At 43.0% G+C, this 22,402-nt stretch overlaps 2 protein-coding genes across 3 annotated transcripts in view; one reads left to right on the top strand and one right to left on the bottom strand.

The window, feature by feature from the left end:
* The first annotated feature begins 3,716 nt into the window (after positions 1-3,716).
* LOC118789545 (tubulin alpha chain) lies at positions 3,717-7,783 on the top strand. Its single transcript, XM_036546018.1, has 4 exons — positions 3,717-3,804; positions 5,692-5,914; positions 6,343-6,491; positions 6,609-7,783. The coding sequence occupies exons 1-4, from the start codon at positions 3,802-3,804 to the stop codon at positions 7,584-7,586; spliced, it is 1,353 nt and encodes a 450-aa protein (XP_036401911.1). The 5' UTR covers positions 3,717-3,801; the 3' UTR covers positions 7,587-7,783.
* Positions 7,784-20,022: 12,239 nt separating this feature from the next.
* Positions 20,023-22,402, bottom strand: part of LOC118788962 (receptor-type tyrosine-protein phosphatase-like N) — a 38,291-nt gene continuing 35,911 nt past the window's right edge. For both annotated transcript variants that reach the window (XM_036545192.1, XM_036545191.1), the window contains exon 23: positions 20,023-21,778. In XM_036545192.1, coding sequence (XP_036401085.1) covers positions 21,707-21,778 — 72 coding nt within the window. In that variant the 3' untranslated portion in view covers positions 20,023-21,706. The remainder of the gene's footprint in view (positions 21,779-22,402) is intronic.

Here is a 22,402-nt window from a genome sequence, read left to right on the forward strand (position 1 = left end):
GTAGTGTGGTGAGTGCTAAAGCTGTTGGCTTTGTGATTCCAAACTTTAACCCTTTGTTTCCAACAACGAACAAAGTTTTCAATCCTATCCTCTAGCTCTATATATACAGAAAAACTGTTGCAGTGAGCCAAACACAGATTATACATCCTGAAACCTAAGAGTGAGTTTGCAGAAAGAGAAAATGGTAAGTTTTGCACTCACTTTTTACAGTTATTGCTAATCTGCTTGGCACATACATTTTAAGTAATTTTAAGTAATGTCACTTAAATTCATTACTTCCTTGCTGTTTGGCACATCTTCTAAAAAGTATGTAGTTATTTAAAAAATTTTGTACTTAACCTGTCAGTTCATAACAGTGCATAAAAATTTGGTGCTAATTTTCTTACTGACAAGATTTTGTACAAATTATCTGTTATTACTGAATACCTTGTGATAATTTGCACTGTAGTCACCACTTTTCAGTTAAAGTGGTTTTCATTACACTTCTTGCATTAGTTGAATTAAGGTTTTCCCAGGTAATATAGTCAAGCAAAAGATGAGCTTGTTATAACTATATGCATGACACTTGGTTCATTCAAATTCAAACATTATATTACATTACATTACATTCATTTAGCAGGCGCTCTTCACCAGAGCGACTTCCAGCACAAAAGAACAGAAGTGTATCCATTTAAGCTGAATGAGCAACAGAGTCAGACCAGGATAACAACACTCCCAGACCAGTGAGTGTGACCAGGCTAACATCACTCCTAAGCATAGAGTGCACTGCAGCGGTGATCAAAGTCTGGTGTTCCAATCCATCATCTTCCATCCAGCTCGAGGGCATCTCAGTACATGTCAGCCAGGCAGGTGTCCAGATTGGCAATGCATGCTGGGAGTTATGCTGCCTGGAACACGAAATCCAGCCTGATGGGCAGATGCACAGTGGCAAGACAGCTGGAGGGGGAGGTGACTCCTTCAACACCATGCTGTCTGTTGTTCCACGGAGATGTGGTGCCCAAAGACATCAACTCAGTCATCACCACCATCAAGACCAAACACACCATCCAGTTTGTGGACTGGTGTCCCACCGGTTTCAAGGTGGGTATCAACTACCAGCCTCCCACTGTGGTGCCTGGGGGAGACCTGGCCAAGGTCCAGAGGGCCGTGTGCATGCTGAGCAACACCACCGCCATCGCTGAGGCCTGGGCCCGCCTGGACCACAAGTTTGACCTGATGTATGCCAAGCGTGCCTTTGTCCACTGGTATTTGAATCAGGTTTGAATAAAAGGATAGAAACATTTGTTTTAATTCATCTTCCTGTACTTCATAAAAGCGTATTTTCATGGAATGTTACAATTTGATTTATGCGGAAGCTTTTGACCTTGTGCAATGCAGAGCAATGACATGAATGTGGCCTATTTTGTTTGTTTCTTGTCAACCCAAAGTTGCCTTGAGGGGATGGAGTGTCTGGTATGTACGCGCTGCAGTGAATTCTCTGCATCAAGAAAAGGGGGAAGCCAGAGTCTAACTTCAAATGAACCTTAACCCAGTTTACTTTATGGTACTGTCTAATGGCACTAAATCAAAGTTAGCTGTCATGTTAAATCACCTACATATTTTTCAGTTTTTTCAAATTGCAAAGACTTGCAACATGTTACCAGTGTAATCTGACCAAATTTGTAGGCACAATCCATTCTGCAAAAAGTCCACATAGTGAAACTCATGTATCCCTGGCACAGCAACCTCTCTGTAACCTCTCTTGCCTTTTTATTAAAAGAGAGCATACACATGTAGAAAAATATTAGTATACTCTATGTAATGGTCCACGTCTCACTGAGTAATCATTGCCACAGCTTATGTAAGCGACCTGGCTCTTGTGGTGAAGTAGTGTCTGACTGGATGTGCTGTTGCCATGGAGACAGTGACTCACTGCACTCTCAAAAGACCCAACCACCTTATAACCACAGGGTAATGTGCAACCTGCAAAGCCAAAACAGGAGAATTTTAAAATGGAGGGGAAAAGATGGCAAGCTACACTATGTTTTATTTCAAATTGAATTTTATGGTTAATGTTAACAATTGAATTTATTATTTAAATTACAAACCAGGCCTGGGGTCTACTGCACAAACATCTAAAGTGACCTTGTAGCTTCAAATAGTGTCAGCTGAGCAATGTAGTTAATATCCCACACAGTTGTAGGTTTCTCTTTATAAGCTTTCATCATTCCTGTTGCCCTTAGAGCTGGAGAGAGCAAACAAACGTTTTCCCTTTCTTATACCAAGTTGCCAGACGAGTAAAACCATTTGGTTAACCTGAAAATCTACCTTCTCATTGGCTGGCTCTACTCTGTGGAGAATTTAACTGATCCATTAAATAGAATACACAAAATTCACATTTTAAAACAGTGCAAGATTTCATGTTTTGGCACAAGGTGTTTTGTGTTATGGTTTAAATTACTACTATTGCTAAGGTTGGAAGGTTTCAGCTGCAACTAGAGGAAAGCCAGTGAAAGGGCATTTCCATCTCTTTCTTATCATTCATGATAGCTGTACAAAAATTCAGATGAATCTCATTAATGTCATCCTGCAACGCTCTTAGTGGCAGGTGCCACTCACCAGTATTTTGAATGATAAATGGGCACCTAATATCACCGCAAAACCCATTTATTGTCTCCTTCTGAGTAGACTATTATGGACTTTTTGTCCTTTAGGTGTACAGTTTAATAAAAGCTGATAATAATAATAATACCATGTGTGAAACATAATATTGTGAACAGTCAGCAAAAGTAAAAGTAAAAATCTGCTATCTGGTAATACTGAAACCCTGGTAAAATCACACCCCTCTAAATATCATGTTTCTCTTGCACATTACTGTGGAAATTTAGCAGGTTACACTGTAACTGTTAAATCTGTGGGTCTAAAATCTCACAACAAATCTTCTATATGTTTCTGCAAGCTAAATTCAAGGCTTCAATATCAACTCCTCAATGTCTCTGTACTTGGAGTTTCATATGGCCGATTTCCTGGGCAAAGTTAAAACAGGGAATAAATGTCTGTTGCATGTGTCCCCCCTCCCCCACCCTTTTCCAGTCTGTATATGCCCAAAAACCACTGGGTTCCCACCACCCGCTGTGACACGTGAAAGAACAAGCTGTTCAATTTCTCCTTCACCACATAAGGGTCTTCCCCTCTCAGCAAAATTACAAGCTTTTCCAAATTAAATTCCTCCCTTTCCCTTTCTATACTTTCTGTGCATGTGTGTGTGTGTGTGTGAGTTTGTGTGTGTGTGTGTGCAAAATTCTAAAATTCAATCTATCATAGTCCAATAAATATAAATAAAACTTCAGAAATGTAGAGTTGGGATTTAACGGCGTGAGTTTTGTCTTTTTGTCTCAGTTCTCTAGAGATTTATAGTTGCCAGACAGGCACAGTGGAGATAAACAGGATATAACTTTTCTTTTCATTTCAGAGACAGAGCTGCGGTCTCTGCCTCGGGGCTATGCAGAAGCTCTGGGTTGTTTGCGGCTCTTGAGTTCTTTTCGTTTCCCTTGCAGGTGCAGTAAACGCCCTGTCTCTCCCACCTCCCGGTGAGTGGAGCCGGGGACGTATTCTCCTGTCCTTGCAGCAGGGAGTTTGTTTCTTTGAGAAGGACGGCCCCCTCTCCTCTACTAACTGTTGCTCCCGCCAACAGGGAGACCAGCTTCCTGCTCCCCCCCCCCGCTCCCCCCGTGGTATAAAAACCCCGCCTCAGCCCTGCTCCCACACTACTGGCTTTTCTTCCCGAATCCTCAACGTCGGCCAGAAGGAAAATCTGACAAAATGGTGAGTGCTGACGTAGATGAGACCCGATATTCTGTTTTTTTTTTTGGTTTCATTTTCAGCTTCAGATTAAACCTCAGAGAATGAAGGAAAACGTGTTGCAATTGTTTTATGTGGATTGTCTTATATTCTCACTGCCAGGTACTCATCGTCTATATAACCAAATATGTGTGCACATACAGAGATGGGTAGAAGTCTTTTTGTGCCTGAGATGTTGGGCGGTGGTAGGCTGGATGTCTGTGTGGCATGTACACAGGGATGGAGGTAGAGAGAGTTTCAAGGACTACACACTGACCGTGTGGATCCATGTGCTGTGGGCTGGATGGCAAGAAACTAGCACATTTAGCCCAAAAAGTAAGATTTTTAAGATAGCTAGTGAATTCTCATTTTAAAGCAAACAAGTGTTTGTGGAGTTAAATGGTGTCTAGCTGATAAAGTACAAATTATGTTGAAATTTTCTTTAACATTTTTTGTAATGTTTTTTGGCTCTCTGGGAAATCAGACGTTCTTGATAGGCGTTTACTTTATGTGAAATAGAGTGAGGGGAGATAGCATCTTGGAGCAGAGCGAAACCTCTGGGGATAGCTGGCGTTTCCGCTCGAAACTCAGAGCGGCTCCATCAGATACGCCTCTCACAAAGCAGGGTGTGCTGGCGGCGTGGGCAGGGTGGGGGTGGGGGAGAGCACAGCCTGCTGGGACGCTGGGGGGTTTTTTCCACTTCAGCACAGACTCTCTCTGCGCTGGACAGCGGAGAAGCGCCTGTTTCCAAGTGCACAGACGCAGGGTTTGCACTGCAGCGAGCATCTCCCATGTTCCTCGGTACTCAGCTGCCTGAACTCCACACAGCCACCCGCGCCCTGACAGACTGTCCTGTTGTAGGCAGTTATTGTAAAATTAGCAGTATTCACCGACTGGATGTCAGTTAAAGAGGTCTGCATGTCTGCTTTCCACCACATCTGTTTTTCCCTTTGTGTTTAAATTTGTAAAAAATGTGATTGATAACCTTTGGCCAGGGTAGGGGGGGTGGGGGGAAGGCTGGGGGCACGTAACTGGGGAGGGGGTCAGGATGTCAGCTGTGCATTTAAGCGCAGTTAGCTGCAAGAGAACAAAGAAAAATCCCAGCTAATTGATTGGCTCAGATGTCATTTCCTTCTGCATGAGTGAGAGGGGAGGGCATGTACTTCCTCTTTATGCCCTTAGCAGATGTCGGTAGTTTAGAATGCAAGGATTTTCACCTCTTGAGGATGCCTGGAGACGTATTTGTATCAGTAAAAAGGGACAATAAACTCAATATTTGCGAATAGATCATACTGATGAATATTACTACAACACATACACTTAATATAATAATAATAATGAAGGTTTTGCAAAGAATAATTTATCTGGCAGATGCTATCAAACAGTTCATGTAAGGATTTCCTGCCAGCAATGTTAGTTATTTTAGTGCTGCTACCACCCTGTTATTACTGGCTAATGTCTTCAGACAAGCCAGTCGAGTCCCAGGGACAAATTCACAGTTGTTGTGCAGATCAGCAGCTGATAAATTGAAAAAATGGAGGTCAGCAGAGTGTGTGGAGAAGGAGGGTTTTCTTTTCCTTAAACCATGAAATGCAACCCACCCTCCCCCGGGGGACATCCGGCCAGTTTAGCACTCACAGCACAGCTCTCCATAAACCTTTGACCTGCTGTTTACGCCCGTTTGGCCCAAGACGAGAACCTCATTGCCTGACTCTTTCATTCGCATTAGCAGCGGTTTGGGGTTTGCTTTCACATAAATCAAACTGATCTCGTCAATCCATCGGCTGTACGGTAAGGAACGCAGATCGTTTTTTTTTTTTACAGCTTCAGCTGTCAGGCTAACCCTTTTTTTTCCCCCCCTTTTGTGTTCAGCGTGAGTGTATTTCTATGCACGTCGGTCAAGCTGGAGCCCAGATGGGCAATGCATGCTGGGAGCTCTACTGCCTGGAGCATGGAATCCAGCCCGACGGGCAGATGCCCAGCGACAAGACGATTGGAGGAGGCGATGACTCCTTCAACACCTTCTTCAGCGAGACCGGGGCTGGCAAACACGTCCCCCGCGCTGTTTTTGTTGACCTGGAGCCCACTGTCATCGGTAAGGAGGGTCTGATTTTACAGGTTTCTCCCTTTCATAGCATCGATTCATTTTTGCAATCAAAGTAATGCAGCATCACTGCCGAGCCTGAAACTGGATTGGCGAGGACTGATTACTTGAATTTATGAAGCCCTTCACATATACCTTCACAGTTTGTACGTGTGGCCACTTGAAGTTCTCACTGGAGAAATGAATCGCCAAACAAATACTACAGCAAACACATTTTGGGGCGAAAAGTATTTAAATCCACACTCCTCACTGTAGGTGATGTGTTACATTAGAGGTCATCCTATAGGCCCTTTGGGAAAAAAGGGGTAGCCACAAAACACACTCCTGTGAGTACACTGTCCCCAATATATGTCACTACTGGAAAACAAAGTTGATAGGCTTCAGGGATAGCTAATGTTTCTCTCTCCTTTTGTCCCCAGACGAGGTTCGCACAGGCACCTACCGCCAGCTGTTCCACCCTGAGCAGCTCATCACCGGGAAGGAGGATGCTGCCAACAACTACGCCCGTGGGCACTACACCATCGGCAAAGAGATCATTGACCTGGTGCTAGACAGAACCCGCAAATTGGTAAGCTTATTTTTACACCTGGTTCTTACTCCATTGATTAAGGAATTTTAACATTGTAGTACTAGTAACAGTAACTAAATGTTTCATTAATTTAATATCATTAATCTCCTCCTCCAGGCAGACCAATGCACCGGGCTCCAGGGCTTTCTCATCTTCCACAGCTTTGGTGGTGGCACTGGGTCTGGGTTCACCTCCCTGCTAATGGAGCGTCTCTCTGTCGACTACGGCAAGAAGTCCAAGCTGGAGTTTGCTGTCTACCCAGCTCCCCAGGTGTCCACAGCTGTGGTGGAGCCCTACAACTCCATCCTGACCACCCACACCACCCTGGAGCACTCCGACTGTGCCTTCATGGTGGACAACGAGGCCATCTATGATATCTGTCGCAGGAACCTGGACATCGAGCGCCCCACCTACACCAACCTCAACAGGCTCATCGGCCAGATCGTCTCCTCCATCACAGCCTCCCTGCGCTTTGATGGGGCCTTGAACGTGGATCTGACAGAGTTCCAGACCAACTTGGTGCCCTACCCCCGTATCCACTTCCCACTGGCTACTTACGCCCCAGTAATCTCTGCTGAGAAGGCCTACCATGAGCAGCTGTCTGTGGCTGATATCACAAACGCCTGCTTTGAGCCAGCCAATCAGATGGTGAAATGCGACCCCCGTCATGGCAAGTACATGGCCTGCTGTCTGCTGTACCGTGGAGACGTGGTGCCCAAAGATGTCAACTCAGCCATCGCCACCATCAAGACCAAACGCACCATCCAGTTTGTGGACTGGTGTCCCACCGGTTTCAAGGTGGGTATCAACTACCAGCCTCCCACTGTGGTGCCTGGAGGAGACCTGGCCAAGGTCCAGAGGGCCGTGTGCATGCTGAGCAACACCACCGCCATCGCTGAGGCCTGGGCCCGCCTGGACCACAAGTTTGACCTGATGTATGCCAAGCGTGCCTTTGTCCACTGGTATGTGGGAGAGGGCATGGAAGAGGGAGAGTTCTCCGAGGCCAGAGAAGACATGGCAGCCCTGGAGAAGGACTATGAAGAAGTGGGCACTGACAGCGTAGGGGAGGAGGATGAAGAAGGGGAGGAGTACTAATAAGGAAAAAAGTCTCCATGGTTACTGACCCCATATTCCGGTCCCACAGCTACATCCTGTTAACTGTTTACGGACTCCACCGAATCTTGAATGGACAAACAATTTTAGAAACCTTCCCAAAGTGTAAACATACATTCCATTTTGCAATTATGGTAAAATCACTGCCATAAATGTCATCATGCTGGGTCAAAATTTGAATAAATGAGTTACTTAAGTTTGAAGAAGTGGTTATTTTTCCTTACTTCAGCCTCTATGTAATAATCAACACATCTGAGGTTCCACTGAACAGAAAATATATACAGACCACATACTTCCAAAAGTAAAACCGGGATTTTCAGAAGTGCTTCTGTGATTTATGCTATCTGACAGTGCAACACAAGCTGAACCTTTAAGCATCCTGTTAGAACTGAGGAACCAGTTTATCTTGTAGAGGTTTAACATTCTGCTAACACACTCTGAGGCCCCAGACAACAACTACAATACCTCCAAAACCTATCAGTTTATTTTTTGTACACAGATATAAATGTTAAATACCTATGTACTAAAATACTTTTATATAAAAGCATGAAGCTATTTATACACAGATAATGCTTAAGGATTTAAACCTTGTTGCAGCCACTGCTAATCTAAATTTAGCAACGTCCTCTGATGGAAATATCAATACATATGGATTTGTACAAACAGGCCAATTGCATAAAGAGAAAACAGGAACTCACCATTTCACAGTTAACTCTTTTCCGCCTTCGTAGTTGTTAAGCCTGCATTCACATTTAACATTCCTGTTTTCATGGGATAGGGCTTCCCAACTTCCCTACCATGAGCCTGCTTATCGCCCTCCCTGTTATGGCTGTGCTGGAAAAAAAAAAAAACACAAAGATTACATGGCAATCTTAGACATCATGGAGCAGAAAACAAGACACCCTTTGTTTTGACTTGGCCTGTATTGGGATCAACCGCCTCTGTTGTAAGCAACAGCCCTTTATGCAACTTTTCCACAGTTTTAATGCGGCAGCTGGGAATTCCACTGTGGCAGTCCAAGCCTTACTTGTGTGCTTCAGAGAGAGATGGGCAAACATATTCTGGGGTTTGTATGAGACTTCAGATGCTGTGGAGCTGTTACAAAACCAAACACTTTCAAATGATCTCTTTTTAATAAAAGGACATATGGACTCTACAACATGAATACCTCCATCAGTTCAGCTGAGTGATCATTTTATTTATCTGAGGATAAGTGACAATGGTAAGTTTAAGGTAAGGAATATTACAAAGAATAAGGGCAATTTCATAAATTCTTTTCTGAAATGTTTCAACTCAAACAGAAATGCTGTTTTTGGGGACCCATATGTAAAATCCCGATGGTGAAATGATTGCACAGAAATGCAAATCAAATCAAAATTAGACCACCCACAGTGGGAACGTCCATCATCCATAGCAATGCTGGAACATCAATGATTGGCCAGACTCAATGCCTCAAAACCAAGCAGACTCTAAACAGACTCGAGGCTAAAATATCTCAAACTTCAACACCTGTTTTTTTTCTTTTTTTTTTTTTGAGGTCATTACCTCACTTGCAATGGAAACCGAACTGATTGTTCACATTCACAATTATCTCTGACAAAGTTGAAAACATTGCTGTTTCTCTTTGATGTGTGGATATTTTTATCACTAGTCTACAAAGGACACATTCTTAAGCTAAGTTTTTATTTTTTGTTATTAGTGAGCAAATTTAACGTCAAATTCATAGGTCATCTGTATAATTTATGACATTAAATAAATGACAAAGCACAGTCCTTCAATAAAGTAGTAAATTAGGTTGGTTAGTTACAAGCTTCATCAGCTAGTGATCACAGCTGTGTTCCAGTGTCCTTCAGAGCAAAAATAAATCCTAATTTTACAGACCCTGCATTTGGATGCTTATGATTGTAAATTCAAACTATATGAACTGACATTTCTTTTAAGTACTGTATATATTACAGCTGTCCTCATTGTCACCGGGAACAATGGGCAGGGGATATTCCTCTAGAGAGGTATTGTGTCATTTTTTTTTTTTTTATTTCTGGTTAGAATTTCCTGTTTGAGACGTGTGTTGTTTTACCTATCTGTTTGTGGTGACAGTGAGTTTAGTTTTAGGAAGGTGGATGTTGTGCCTGAACAAAGAATGGGTTTATAAGTGAGGCTGTTAGGGTTGCATTGTGAAATTGCCTTTACCAGAGAACGTCCTGGTTGATAGTGCATTGTCCCAAACCAAAACATCACAGGTTTGTCATTATTATTTTCAATTAATTGTATTACGTCTGACATGCTCTTTATTCTTTGATGTATTATGAAGGTTATGTCAAATAAAATTGAATACATTTTAGTGCATAACATTTGAGATTTAGTCTGTTTTATTTCAATCACGTTTTTGTGTAGGTATGTATAAAAAAAGAACAAGGTGACTTTGAGTCAGCTGATCTAAATTTACTTGCATCTTGTGAGCCACTCTCGATGAAAGCATTTCCTGAATGAAAAACAATCTAAATGTAAATTTAAATGATCAACATAACCTAAATTAAGACTGGCAGGAAACAAAAATCAAAAATGCAGTGCATGTGTTTTATTGTTTTATGACACAAAATCTCAAGATTTGAAAATGGTAGGGTATAAAATAAAAGAAAAGCTGAAATAATGTCAGGTGGCAATGATTTCTGAAACTGAATAAGGTGTTATGACAACATCAATCTGAGGGTGTCAGTAATGTTTGGCAATGTCTGGCACCTTTCCTCAATGTTGTCACAACATTGCATTATGATGTTGCCACAACAAAAAAAGATGACTTCACAACTTATGGCAACCTGTCGTCATGAGCTGGGATAGCATGAAAAACAGCATACCTGCTTCTGTCGTCTACATATCATCAGAAACATGTTCAGAGTCTGACCATCACACTGTTGTATATTTCCGTGAAGGTCAGGATTTTGAACTTTGTCTTAACACTCTCTATTGGATAGTCACCTCCTTGGATTAGCTGTGAGGCAGAGGCAATTAAACGGGGCATTAATGAGAAGGGAGGTATCCATTTACCTTCCCGCTAATGGCCTTCTTAATTGCTTCTACCTCACAGCTAAAACCAGGAAGTGAATAATCAGTAGAGGGTGCACAGTTTTATTTAAGGGGTATCTTCTTGTTTCTAGTGTTTGCAGTGCAAACGAACCAACAGTGATCTATGACATCTATGAAACAAGGCTTTTAGAATGGCAATCAACAATTTCAATATCACAACTGTATTGTAATGTGCTACTCTGTGCTTGCCTGTATTTATCTCTCAGTCTGTCTGTCTGTGTGAATGTCTGACTGCTCACTTGTGTGTGTGTGTACTGTGGTGGGTTGTACCTATCTCAGTTTTCAGTGGGCAGGAGGGTATGATTGAGGTTCAGTGTTTATGGAACAGGGGATCAGTGCAGGGAAGCTTTGGGAAGTGGGGAGGATCACAGGTAGAACGTACCAAAGCATCATTCAATCTGAATCACATTCAGTTGTTGTGATATCATATTTAATCAATATTGCCACCATATTTAAAAGATGTTGTTCAAAAAATGGTCGGGGGTATCTTAGCCCAAAAAAAAAGAAGAATTTACCATTAATTGGAGATGAAGTTGGAGGTATAGGCATCTGTAATGCTGGCTTCCTTTGTTATTCAACAGGTCTCCATCACAGCCCTCTTTCTAAACCCTCTTCCAAGCTTGACAAAAGTATTATAAAAATTACCTGATGACACCTGGGTTAGATGATTCTGAAGCGGTAAATATCCTACTCATCCTCCAAAGTAAGCAAACTCACAAAGTGTGTAGGCTGCAGTGCCCCAGCTTTCCATATGGGAGACAATTCTAATCTCCCTCTAAAATGTCCCTGCACTGCAAATACCTCATTATACTTGTGAAGATGGGGATGTAATTTTGGGATATCAGAACTGATACCTTCTCATAAAGGTATCCTTTGCTTCAAACAATGTGTTACTTTAAAAGTGAGTGTGGTAATGTAGCACTAGCAATCACCATTGAGTCTCTTTATTTTTTATTATTACTGATAAAATATATAACAAATAACGGACGCGCTAAGGTGATTTTATGCAGCACCTTCGATAGGACAACATGAAAAACTTCTTGGAGAATATTTATGATAAGAAAACATGATGCTTATTTACTGCGTTCTGCACAATAAAGAAGTAAAACAAGAAGTAAATAACCCATGACCCATTGTTGTAGATGTCTTTATGATTTTATTTGCGACACAGACATACTCCCCAAGATAAAGCGAGCCCTGCCCTAAGCACCTTATATTGGAGGGCCCTCTTGTGGTCAAATGAGAACTTTTGTAGCCAAGCACGTACGAAAGTGTGTAAAATAATAATAATAATAATAATAATAATAATTAACTTGTTAGTGTGTAGAGTATAGCACTGAATTACTGGTATCTTCTTGAAAAAGACAGCTTCTGAATTCTTCCATGGTAAGACGGAGGACTACAACGTTGCGAATCAGCAGTAGACATAAAACGCCTTCAACAGGTTTAGCTGCGTACTCTGCAATATTTACAGAGCGCAGGGACGCAAACAACATCTGCTTTATTGATACGTCCTGCAAAGGTAAGGTCATTAGCACAGCAATCACAACACACTGTCCAACGGCAAATTATGTAATGATAAAGCTTGTATCAATATGAACTTGAGGATCAAGCACACCGTTGAGCATCGGCAACCTGCAGCGTGGAATATTCACTTAGGGAAAGTCGCTATGCAACATTAAAGGTGAGTGTATCTGAGGAAAGATAGAGACGAATCAGTAGATAAAAGGATGACGTTAATAAGATCTTAAATAAGCAGAGGTTTTAACGAATGCACCTGATGTGTGGAATATTTGTGCCCATAGTCTGAAAAGGCAACGGGGAGTTCAGGTATGGTGCATGGGCTATTAATGAAGATTGGAGGGAGGTTCGAGATAAGAGGGAAAAAAAGATTTCCAGTTAGAGGGTGAAGGTTATGCTAGGAAGAAAGAAGGGAAAGCGAAAGAGTTGTACTTTAGTCCTGTTATCTCTTTGGAGTTGTCAGAGGGGTGCAGTTTCACACTAGCGTTTCGAGACGTAGACGAAGACAATGGTGGATTACTATGACATTCTTGGGGTATCTCAAGGTGCGTCCTCGGAAGATATCAAAAAGGCGTAAGTAATCTTAACTGGTTTGGTGGGCTTGTGGTTGAACAAAGAATTGGCTGAAATTTATAAAGGTGTAAAATTAAAGTCATTGTAATGTTTATCCGTCGCTGAAATTAAAACAGTGATCAAGGTCAATGGCTTGACAACGGCCTGATCGACGTTAACCCAGTTGTTTTAAAATGAACGGGTTAGATGTATTATTTGGGTTATAGAACTACCAAACGTGTTGTATAACTTCCTTGGGTTTTGGGCTGTAAGTAACGCTCAGTTTACAGAAATGGTCCTTAGGCTGGAAATAATGTTGTTATACTGAATGATGGCCATAACGTTTCCTCATATTTCCATATTGATATTGACAAGTGTTGTTGAAGTGGTGATCTAAGATCATCTTACGTTTCCTGTATTTCCTGGACATTTACCACTGTAAGCCAGACAGCTGATCCAGGACCTGTCCTCTTCCTGCACCTGTTGCTGTCACTCATGTTAATGTTAGAGAGGAGGAAATAGCTACGTAAACTTGAGTGCTAATAAATTCCACCAGTGGATGTGCCATCTGTCATTTTTTAACCCAGTCTCAGATTAGAGACTGTTGCACAACAAAATACTTCCCCAAATCTATTTTTATACAGATCCAAACTGTAATTTCTCCACCAAAACAAACAAAAAAAATTGTGTGCCACCATAAAAAATGAACAGTTGAGGCATATTTTTTATATATAGTTTATTTTAAATTTTAAGGAATGTTTTTGAAAAGGGAGCTGACAAGCATTACGTAGACTTGCTTGCATTCCCTGGGTATCAGGGTGGGATCCCCAAGGGAATTGATTGAATGTGGACTAACAGGAAAAATAAGATGCATTATACATTCATTTGTGTGTGTCTGTGTGTGTGTATGTGTATGCACGTGCACGTGTGGGTGTGTGTGTGTCTGTGTGTGTGTGTGCACATGCATGCGTTTGTACGAAAAGATACAGGAAGCTGGCCCTAAAATGGCACCCAGACAAGAATCCAGACAATAAGGAGGAGGCGGAGAGGAAGTTTAAGGAAATCGCTGAAGCCTACGAAGTCCTATCTGACAGTAAGCATTTCAGCCAGGACAGATCTGGATTTGGCTTTGGTTATATAGGGGCTTAAAAAATGAATCTATCCTCACTCGTCCCAATCAGCCATCTGCATGCTTCACCTCTTTCTTCCTTTCACATTGCACCAGTGCCTTAGAATGTAATGCAAAGTGTGTGTGTGTGTGTGTGTGTGTGTGTGTGTGTGTCTCATTCCCAGGCAGTAAACGACAGGCATATGATCGCTATGGCAAACAGGGCATGCACAGCACAGAGAGTGAGGGAGGTGAGTTTCATGCTCTCTCGTTCGTTACAGTGACTCTGCTGCATATCTGCACCTGCAGCACTATGCAAAGAGTGATGCACTGCAGTACGAGAAATGAACCCGTGAAAAAAAATTGGCCTTTTGAACTAATTCAGCTCATGATGTTACATCTCACTTCCTCCTCTCTCCCTCTCCCAGGCTTCAGAGGCTTCTCTGATATGGGAGGTTTCCCAGGATTCTCCTTCTCCTTCCGCAGCCCCGAGGAAGTGTTCCGGGAGTTTTTCCGGGGTCAGGATCCCTTTACCAGCTTCTTCGGTGAGCTAGCAGCGTGTAGTAAGATTAAGCAGAGCTGGGGGCACTGCGTTGCAAGAGATCCACCACTTTTGTTTGACTGCCTTTTTTCCTCTGCCTGTCTGTGCCCACAGTCTTTTTTATCAGTGTTTACCTTGCAGGCAGAATAGGCTTCTCACTGCCCCTTCTTTCCCTCCTCTTTCCCATGCTGTCTGCAGATGACGTCACTTTCGGTGGGATGAGTGGGGGGATCCATGGACGTCCTCACACCTCGCACTTTGGGTCCAGCAGCTTCTATCCCTTCTCCTCCACCATGGGTGAGGACCTACCTTTATTCAGTCATCCGAAATCATTGCCACCGTCACAATTTTTTTACAGAAATACTAAAAGAATATGTATATAATATTGAAGTTGTTGATTCCCATCCCCAAGTCTCTTTTCACAGATGACACAGATTTGTCAGTTCATTAGCATTGCAAATGCTAGAAACAACACAATACCACCCAAATAAAACTGTGCACTCTGTACTGATTATTCCCTTCTTGGTTTTAGCTGGAAGAAGCAATTAAAAAGGCCATTAGTGAGAAGGTGAATGGATACCCTCCTTTTCGCTAATGGCCTGTTTAATTGCTTCTGCCTCACAGCTAAAACCAGGAAGTGACTCATCAGTGGAGTGTGCTAGTTCAATGTTCAAAAGAATCAAAGCAGAAATCTGAGGTGTTGTGGGAATATCGTTCCTCCCAGGGAACTTCTCCTTTTCGTCTCCGATGGGAGGGATGAGCTGGATGGACAGTTTTGGAAGCTCAACGGGAAGTTGCAAGTCTGCCTCAACCTCTACACAGATTGTCAATGGGAAATGCACCACCACCAAAATGTCAGTTCATTCTCTTTATAGTAGATTGATTCAGTATTGATTTGTTCTGGTTTTTTGGTGACGTCGTACAGTGATGGTGGTAATGTTTCTAACAGAACCAGAGAAAACGGCCAAGAGAGAACCGAGATTGAGGAGGATGGGGTGTTGAAGAAGGTCCTGATAAATGGTAATCATCCACTCAAACATCCCTCCTTTCTCTCCCCACCATCCCTCTCATGCCTTCCTGTTAGTCCTCGAAACATCCAGCCATTTCCTTTATCCTTCAGCAGTCCCTTTGACTCTGCTGTGTGGCTGTATTGCCTCATGCAGGTGTGGAGGATAAGGCAGCGCTGATGCTGGAGATGGACCGCAGGCAGCCTGATAAGCGGTCGTCACAGCAACGGGAGCGTGGCCCAGTGAAGAGGTCCCTGTCGGAGCAGCGTGATTTCGGTCCAGAGCAGCGAGCGTATGGCTTCACTCCAACCTTCAGCCACCAGTACAGAAGGGAGGAAGAGAACCAGAGGGGCCAGGCCTTCAGGCACCCACCAATGGAGAATCAGCAGAGGGCTCAGGCCTCTAGCTACTCACCGATGAAGGAGCAGCCCAGGTATCAGGCCTTTAGCCACTCACCAATGAAGGATCAGCAGTGGGCTCAGGATCAGCAGAGGGGTCAGGCCTTCGGGTACTCACCAATGGAGGAGCAGCCCAGGTATGGGGCCTACAGGCACTCACCAATGGAGGAGCAGCAGAGGAGCCAGGCCTTCAGTCACCCACCAATGGAGGATCAGCAGTGGGCTCAGGATCAGCAGAGGGGTCAGGCCTTCGGGTACTCACCACTGGAGGAGCAGCCCAGGTATGAGGCCTACAGGCACTCACCAATGGAGGAGCAGCAGAGGAGCCAGGCCTTCAGGCACCCACCAATGGAGGATCAGCGTGAGGTCTACAGCCATTCCAAGACGGAGGAGCAGCAGAGGGTGGCAGCTACAGGTGCTGGGGGCGGGGCAGGGAAACAGAGGGCCGGGGTTGGAGACAGGAAGGGAGAGGTCATCGGTGGCCAGCCCACAGTAGCAGAGGAAGGGGCAGAGGACACCCTAAACGGGACTCTGAGTTCAGAGGAGCAGGTGACGGGTGCAGAGGGCTCTGCGCAGGGGCTCAGCAGCTCCCCAGACACAGAGAGCGGGGCTCCCCAGGCCAAGAAGAGAAAGACACGGGGATGCCTGTGTCTGGTGTGCTGATCAGTCCCTGTGTGTCTTTCTGCCTTCCGCTGAGCTGATAGTGGTGTGTTTCCTGCCGAGGGTTGTGTGCCTTGTCATCCAGACTTGCTTTTTCGGAGCCGTTCCCCTGTGTCGCTGTAGCATTGTGTTGTTCCACTCCATTCTCTTCTGCTGTTGTGCTCTGCTGGGTTTACAAACAGAAATCTTTGTTGCTTAAAGAAAGATTCAGGGTGACTGATTTCTGAATGACTTTTGATATATGCCAATACTGTAACATACAGACTCCAGGCCTTGAAGTGTATATGCAGCCAAGTGTTCATAGAGCCTCAATGTGTATGTCAGGTGTTACACTGTGTTTAAATACACTGGCATTTTACATTTAAACTGTTAAAATGGCACTCCAGTTCATGCACCTCACTGCTGGTCTCTCCTCATTTTCAGCCAGTTGCCACATCTTTACATTGTAACCAATTGCATGACGATTTCTGCCCAGGGCAGAAAAGAGATGACAGCCATCCTGGTTGTGCATGAAATGTAGCTACCCAGCTATGGCAGTTTAGCTATTGCAGCTAACTGCAGATTAATAATATTGCTACTGTGCGCTTACTTTATAGGCCACAAAACATCTCTATAATACATTCACTATCACATCTGATTTTCAACAACATCACCTTGAATGTCAAATTCACAGCAGATATCAAGGTCACAGGGTAGGCCTTAATATCTGTATTTGGTATTCACAGCCACCTGCAACCTACTGTCGCCTACCAGGTTAAAAGGCTGGGGGGAAGCTAACAGCTAGCTCCATCCTTTACAACCTAGAACCAGCTATGCAGAAGTGCCATTGCTATCTTCTAGGCTCCAAGCCATACAGCATTTATCTATACGTTTGCTAATTGCTTTTCTTGAATGCATCAGGGATCCTCTTTTTTGCAGAGGGAGAAGGTACCCAGCTTTCAGCACAATCTTTGACTGGTTATCTGTGTGTGACCTGTTTACTAACATGGGGTCTTTGCATTTTTTTTTTTTAATGAATGGGTGGAATGTGCCCCTATGACTCTGAGCCCTGTTCCAGTAGTAGTGGAATTTCTAAAGGTAGTAGGAGTTAAATGACTATAATGAGTTAATGAAGGGAAGGAAATTCTGCAGCAAATTGTTATTACTTTAATCTTAGATGGTTTCCATTAAGATAAAATCTGATGACTTTGAAAAAAAAGTACTTTAAATTTGTGGAATGGCTGAATTACCCTTTACCTTAAAGCTGATAAGTGTTCTTTTGTCAGCTGAGAGAGGACTAAATGCCATTGTTCCCTCAGCACTTTGTAAATGTTATTAACTTAATGAATGTGCAGTTAAGTTAGGAGCATAGAGGTGGAAACATTACTGATGCCATGATTGCTACAATCTTAGCCTTAGCCAATCTAAATGCCTTAGTTTGAGAAGATGATGATGATGCTGATGATGATGATGATGATGATGATTGTGTTTGTGCAGGACTGGAAAGTCAGATGTGCCCAGCAGATTAGATACAGTAACAAAGCCAAAATTTGAACCGTGATAGCCTGTTCATTGCTCTGTTTTGACAGCCTGAAATCAAAATCCAAGAAGTTTGTCACCAGTGGCATACAGTATCATTTCTCTGTGCTTTCCTGAACAGATTCAGAAGTCCGGACACTGCATTGAAAGCTGTGAATTACTGAGGCAATACAATGCACAGAGCAGTCATGTCTGACAGAAGCAACCCATCACTCACCACAGCACTGCAGCATTAGAGCTGGTCCCTAACACTACCCACTTCTCTCAAAACATTGCAGCAACACTACCACTGCTGGGAAGACAGGGCCACACCCACTGCACCTTCAACGAGGAACCAATCAGACCTGTTCTTACTCTCAGTGGTGACATAACAACCACTGCGTCATATTTTAGACCTGTGAAGCATGTCCATTGATTGAAAAATGAAGCGACTGTTGAATCTATGCATGCCTCTAGAGATACCTGTCTGGGCTGGCTATGCAGCTGTCTTTTTTCCGCTGTGAGATTCTTTTAATACATTTCTTTCTTCTTCTTCCTCCCCTGCACAGTTTGGAGACCCCCCCCCCCCCCCCCCCCCAATTGTTTTCTGAAGTCATTTACTTCCTGGTCTCTTCTTCTCTGATCTCCCTCTTTTCCAGCTGTTTCCAGGCTTTCACTTGCTGCCTGGCTAATGTGCCCCCTAGAGGTAAAGCTCAGCATAAACCGCCCCATTATCACATTTTCAATAGGAGACTCCCCTCTCTTCCCTTGATCAGAGGCCTGCTGCTTTGTACACCCTCCAAAGACAAATACCCTAGCGGCAATAATGAAACACTGAGGAACAAATTTCACATGTAAACAAGTAGGAAAATATAATTAAATAACCACAGGAAGTGATTCATGACCAAGCTGAATCATATGAAGTTTGCTCAAGAAAGCTAAACAATTGCAACACACTTAAGAATATTAGCCTCCAGTAAAATGGAGACGTTTTGACTGATCTTTTTTTGTTTTGTTTTGTTTTGTTTTAATCGTTTCTATTTTAGACTTGTGGTTAGTCTTTCTGTTTCCGGTTGTCTTATTTTTTTAAGTTCTAATTTTTCTAAGTTTCTCCTCATTGGGTTGACTTTAGTGAATCGAGGGGCGTATGTGGAGCTCACAAGTGGCGAAGCATATCTCACATGAGCAGTCTGCTGTCATTGGTTGCGATATGGTCACATGACCATTTTGGTAGGAATACAGAGCATGCATTGGGTAAAAGTAGAAGAAAGTGGATGAAAGAAAAAGAGATGCTGTCAGCAGTCATACATCCACCATTGCGTTTGTCTGCATTTGCTCCAAAAAATAACAATACCAGAGACACCAAGTGTGCTTGTATGCCGATTAACAATTTAATACAGAAAAAAGAACTTTGAAGCCACTGCATTTAAAGTTACTCCGCTTAATAATATATGTGTGCATCCATAGTTGAGAGGACAGATTTTGCAGATGTATTAATGTGATTCATACCCTTATATTCCCTCATTATATTCCAGATTATGTGAACAAAGACACTGTAAATCATGATACAATAGATTCCATACTCAACTAAAACACGATTTTGGTAAATCGCAAAATGCCATTGCTTTTGCGTATTTGCTGTTGTAAATTTGGCAAGACTTAAATGAGTTAGTTTCTCAAAAAAACAAAAAAAAAAACAAATTGAAATCATAACCGAGATGCCCATGTCATAGCAAGGAAGTGACACCTTCCTGTGTGTGGGCTGCTGTCGTGTTTGGGTTGGACAGTACAGTCAGTGCCTAAAAGCAGTTTATCTCATCGACCGATATGTACTGACTCATCTAAAACGTACCAAACTGCTCTGGCTGCTGACTCCGCACAGCGAGTGGCGCCGTGCCCCCCGGAGCACCAGCAGAGAGACAGGCTGGGTCAAAGAAGGCACACATACCCACAATGCAGTTGCACCACTTCACAGACAAAATTTATTCATCACAAAGATACAAAATAAATCGATTTTTTTTCCTCATATAACATTGATTTTTTTCCCATATAACATTCATCTTTATAATCTTTTTTTTTTTGTTTTGTTTTATACTTGTTTGCTACAGGAATACAGCAATACTAGATGAATCATTTACAACAATCATGATGGCAAAACTCTGACAATAGAGGCTGAACCTGATTGAAGTGTTTGGGGATAAGGAGGAGCAGCTGAAGGTTTTTACAGGAACTGGGTATTCGTGTGACACTGGGTCAGACTCAGCACACACCCCCCCACCCCACCAGGGATCCTTGGTAACCAACATCCTTTTAACCAACACTTGTTACATTCTGAATCCAGCAGGATCTGCATACAGTGTGCAAAAGTGCAAAGAAACATGGCTGAATTTAAACTGTTGAAAATACAGACAAAAGCTGACAGGCAGAAACAGACAGTTTGTGAACACACGCGACAGGCCGGTCAAACAGAGGAAAGAAGAGCCAACATAGACAAGATATTCCTTCACAAACATTAGAACAGACTGCCTTTCCACTGGCATATTTTTTCCTGTGCTCCTCATCACGTTGTAGGGGAGATCTGAGAGCTACTCTTGCAGAATTTTGCTTATCTGAACATGTAATTTTCCGATTATCATCATCTTCCTGTGTCTTATGATTTCACGAAGGAAAACGCTGTCAGAAATGAGACAAATGTCAGGAAATAAAGTATTGACAGGGGAGCACAAAAAAAATACTATGCTGGAATGTCACAATGCCCAATGTTAAGCAGTTTATCTTCTTTAACTTGTGCATCTGAATATACTGCACGATAATCCTCCATAGAGTGGTGTCAACCATCATTTTGCTGGTGTAATCCAGCAAGAGAATGACTCTGTGATTTGTGTGCATGGCATTCAGGGGATGAATTTGGTACTGTGAGCTTAGTCGGAATTAGTTGTTAGTTAAGCTAGAACCTTTCAAACCAATGAAAAGCTGTGAGGAGTTCCTTGAGAAACTGACAGCTTTAACTGCAGGAGGCATCCTTTCACAAGATCATAGAGGAATTAGGACCACAGCAAGGAGGCAATGACACATACATATCCTTCTGTATTTCTGCATTGGAACTGTTAAAAAGGCTTGTTTTTCTATTACTGATAGAAAGTGCACAGTGACACAAGACCAATGAGGAAGGCACAGAAGATAGGTGAATTTCAGAAACCAGTCTATCAGTCAGATGAAAGGAACAAATCTCAACCTGATGTTCCCACATCTCTGAAGCAGATATCTAGCAAAGACTAGCAAAGAGCCGTCATTCATTACAGAATCAATGCTTGTCAGGAAGGACTGGATCCTACGTGTCTCAAGCCATGATGTCCCTGCTTTCGTCTCTGATCTTGTGAGGAGTCTGCCAAGCTCTGTGTCGAGGGCCATGTCTGTTCCAGCTGGTGGGAGAGGGGTCAGAGCGAAAGCCTCGCAGTACCAGCGTGGAGGAGGTGTGGCTGTGTTATCACCGCAGTGGTCACCCAGATATTCAGCATGTGTTCCGAGGGGACGGAAAATGCAAAAATACAGCTAGTTAGGTTTTGGGTTTTTTTATTTCATTTTTTTCTGGAGAATGAAGGCCATGCAGAGATGTTGGTTTGAACGTTTTCGGGTACATTTCCATGTGACGATGAGCGCCTGAAAGTGCAGGAAGAAGAGGGTAGGCAAAAGGAAGGATGCAGACCGACGGGCTGGCCCAGGGCAGGTCCAGCTCACTGTGGCAGAGCTTTCAGGATGGCATTGACCTCCTCCGCCACGGCCGTCAGGGCAAACTCAAACTGGTCCTACAGAGAGACGGGAAGCGAAAACAAAAATGAAGCACGACACAGAGACACGTTAATGATGTGCTGTTCACAAATTATTATTTTTTTAACAAATCTTTTTAGAGGAGCTGGTACCAAACCTAAGCTACCAAACATCTTCAGTGACACAAAAGAAACCAACAACATGGGCCAAGCTGCTGCTCATCTAGCCCATTACAACTGTAATGGTTGAAGAGGATGCCCACGATGTGACCTGGTCAGAGACCCCAGTATTGATCTAGAGGTCCTGAACAGCGGTGTGGTAGTAAAATTGAGGTATGTTCTTGTATTGAACATATGTAAAACATATGCAAAATTGAGGGGTGTTCTAAGGGGTTTGGAGGCATTTGTCAAGAAGAAATACACTGATGTTCAATAAAAACGTTTAATATTATATAATATAATAAATATTATTATATACTCTCTTCTGTGTTGCTGACTCACTGGGCCGGTGAAAACAGCTGCACTTAAGAGAACGTCTGACTGTTCAGATGTCCTTCTGGGCTATGCAGTGGCACATTCTGAATCACTACATTACCATTTTCAAGATGTTCTTTCTTCTAAGTGAAAATTAGAATGAGTGAGAAATTACTTTTTTCTTCAGAA

The sequence above is a fragment of the Megalops cyprinoides genome, chromosome 14 (assembly GCF_013368585.1).
Source record: "Megalops cyprinoides isolate fMegCyp1 chromosome 14, fMegCyp1.pri, whole genome shotgun sequence".
NCBI lineage: Eukaryota > Metazoa > Chordata > Actinopteri > Elopiformes > Megalopidae > Megalops > Megalops cyprinoides.

Coding starts and splice junctions, on each gene's coding strand:
- LOC118789545 (XM_036546018.1), top strand. Junction 5,915..6,342: donor CCTGGAGCCCACTGTCATCG/GTAAGGAGGGTC, acceptor TTTTGTCCCCAG/ACGAGGTTCGCACAGGCACC. Junction 6,492..6,608: donor TAGACAGAACCCGCAAATTG/GTAAGCTTATTT, acceptor CTCCTCCTCCAG/GCAGACCAATGCACCGGGCT.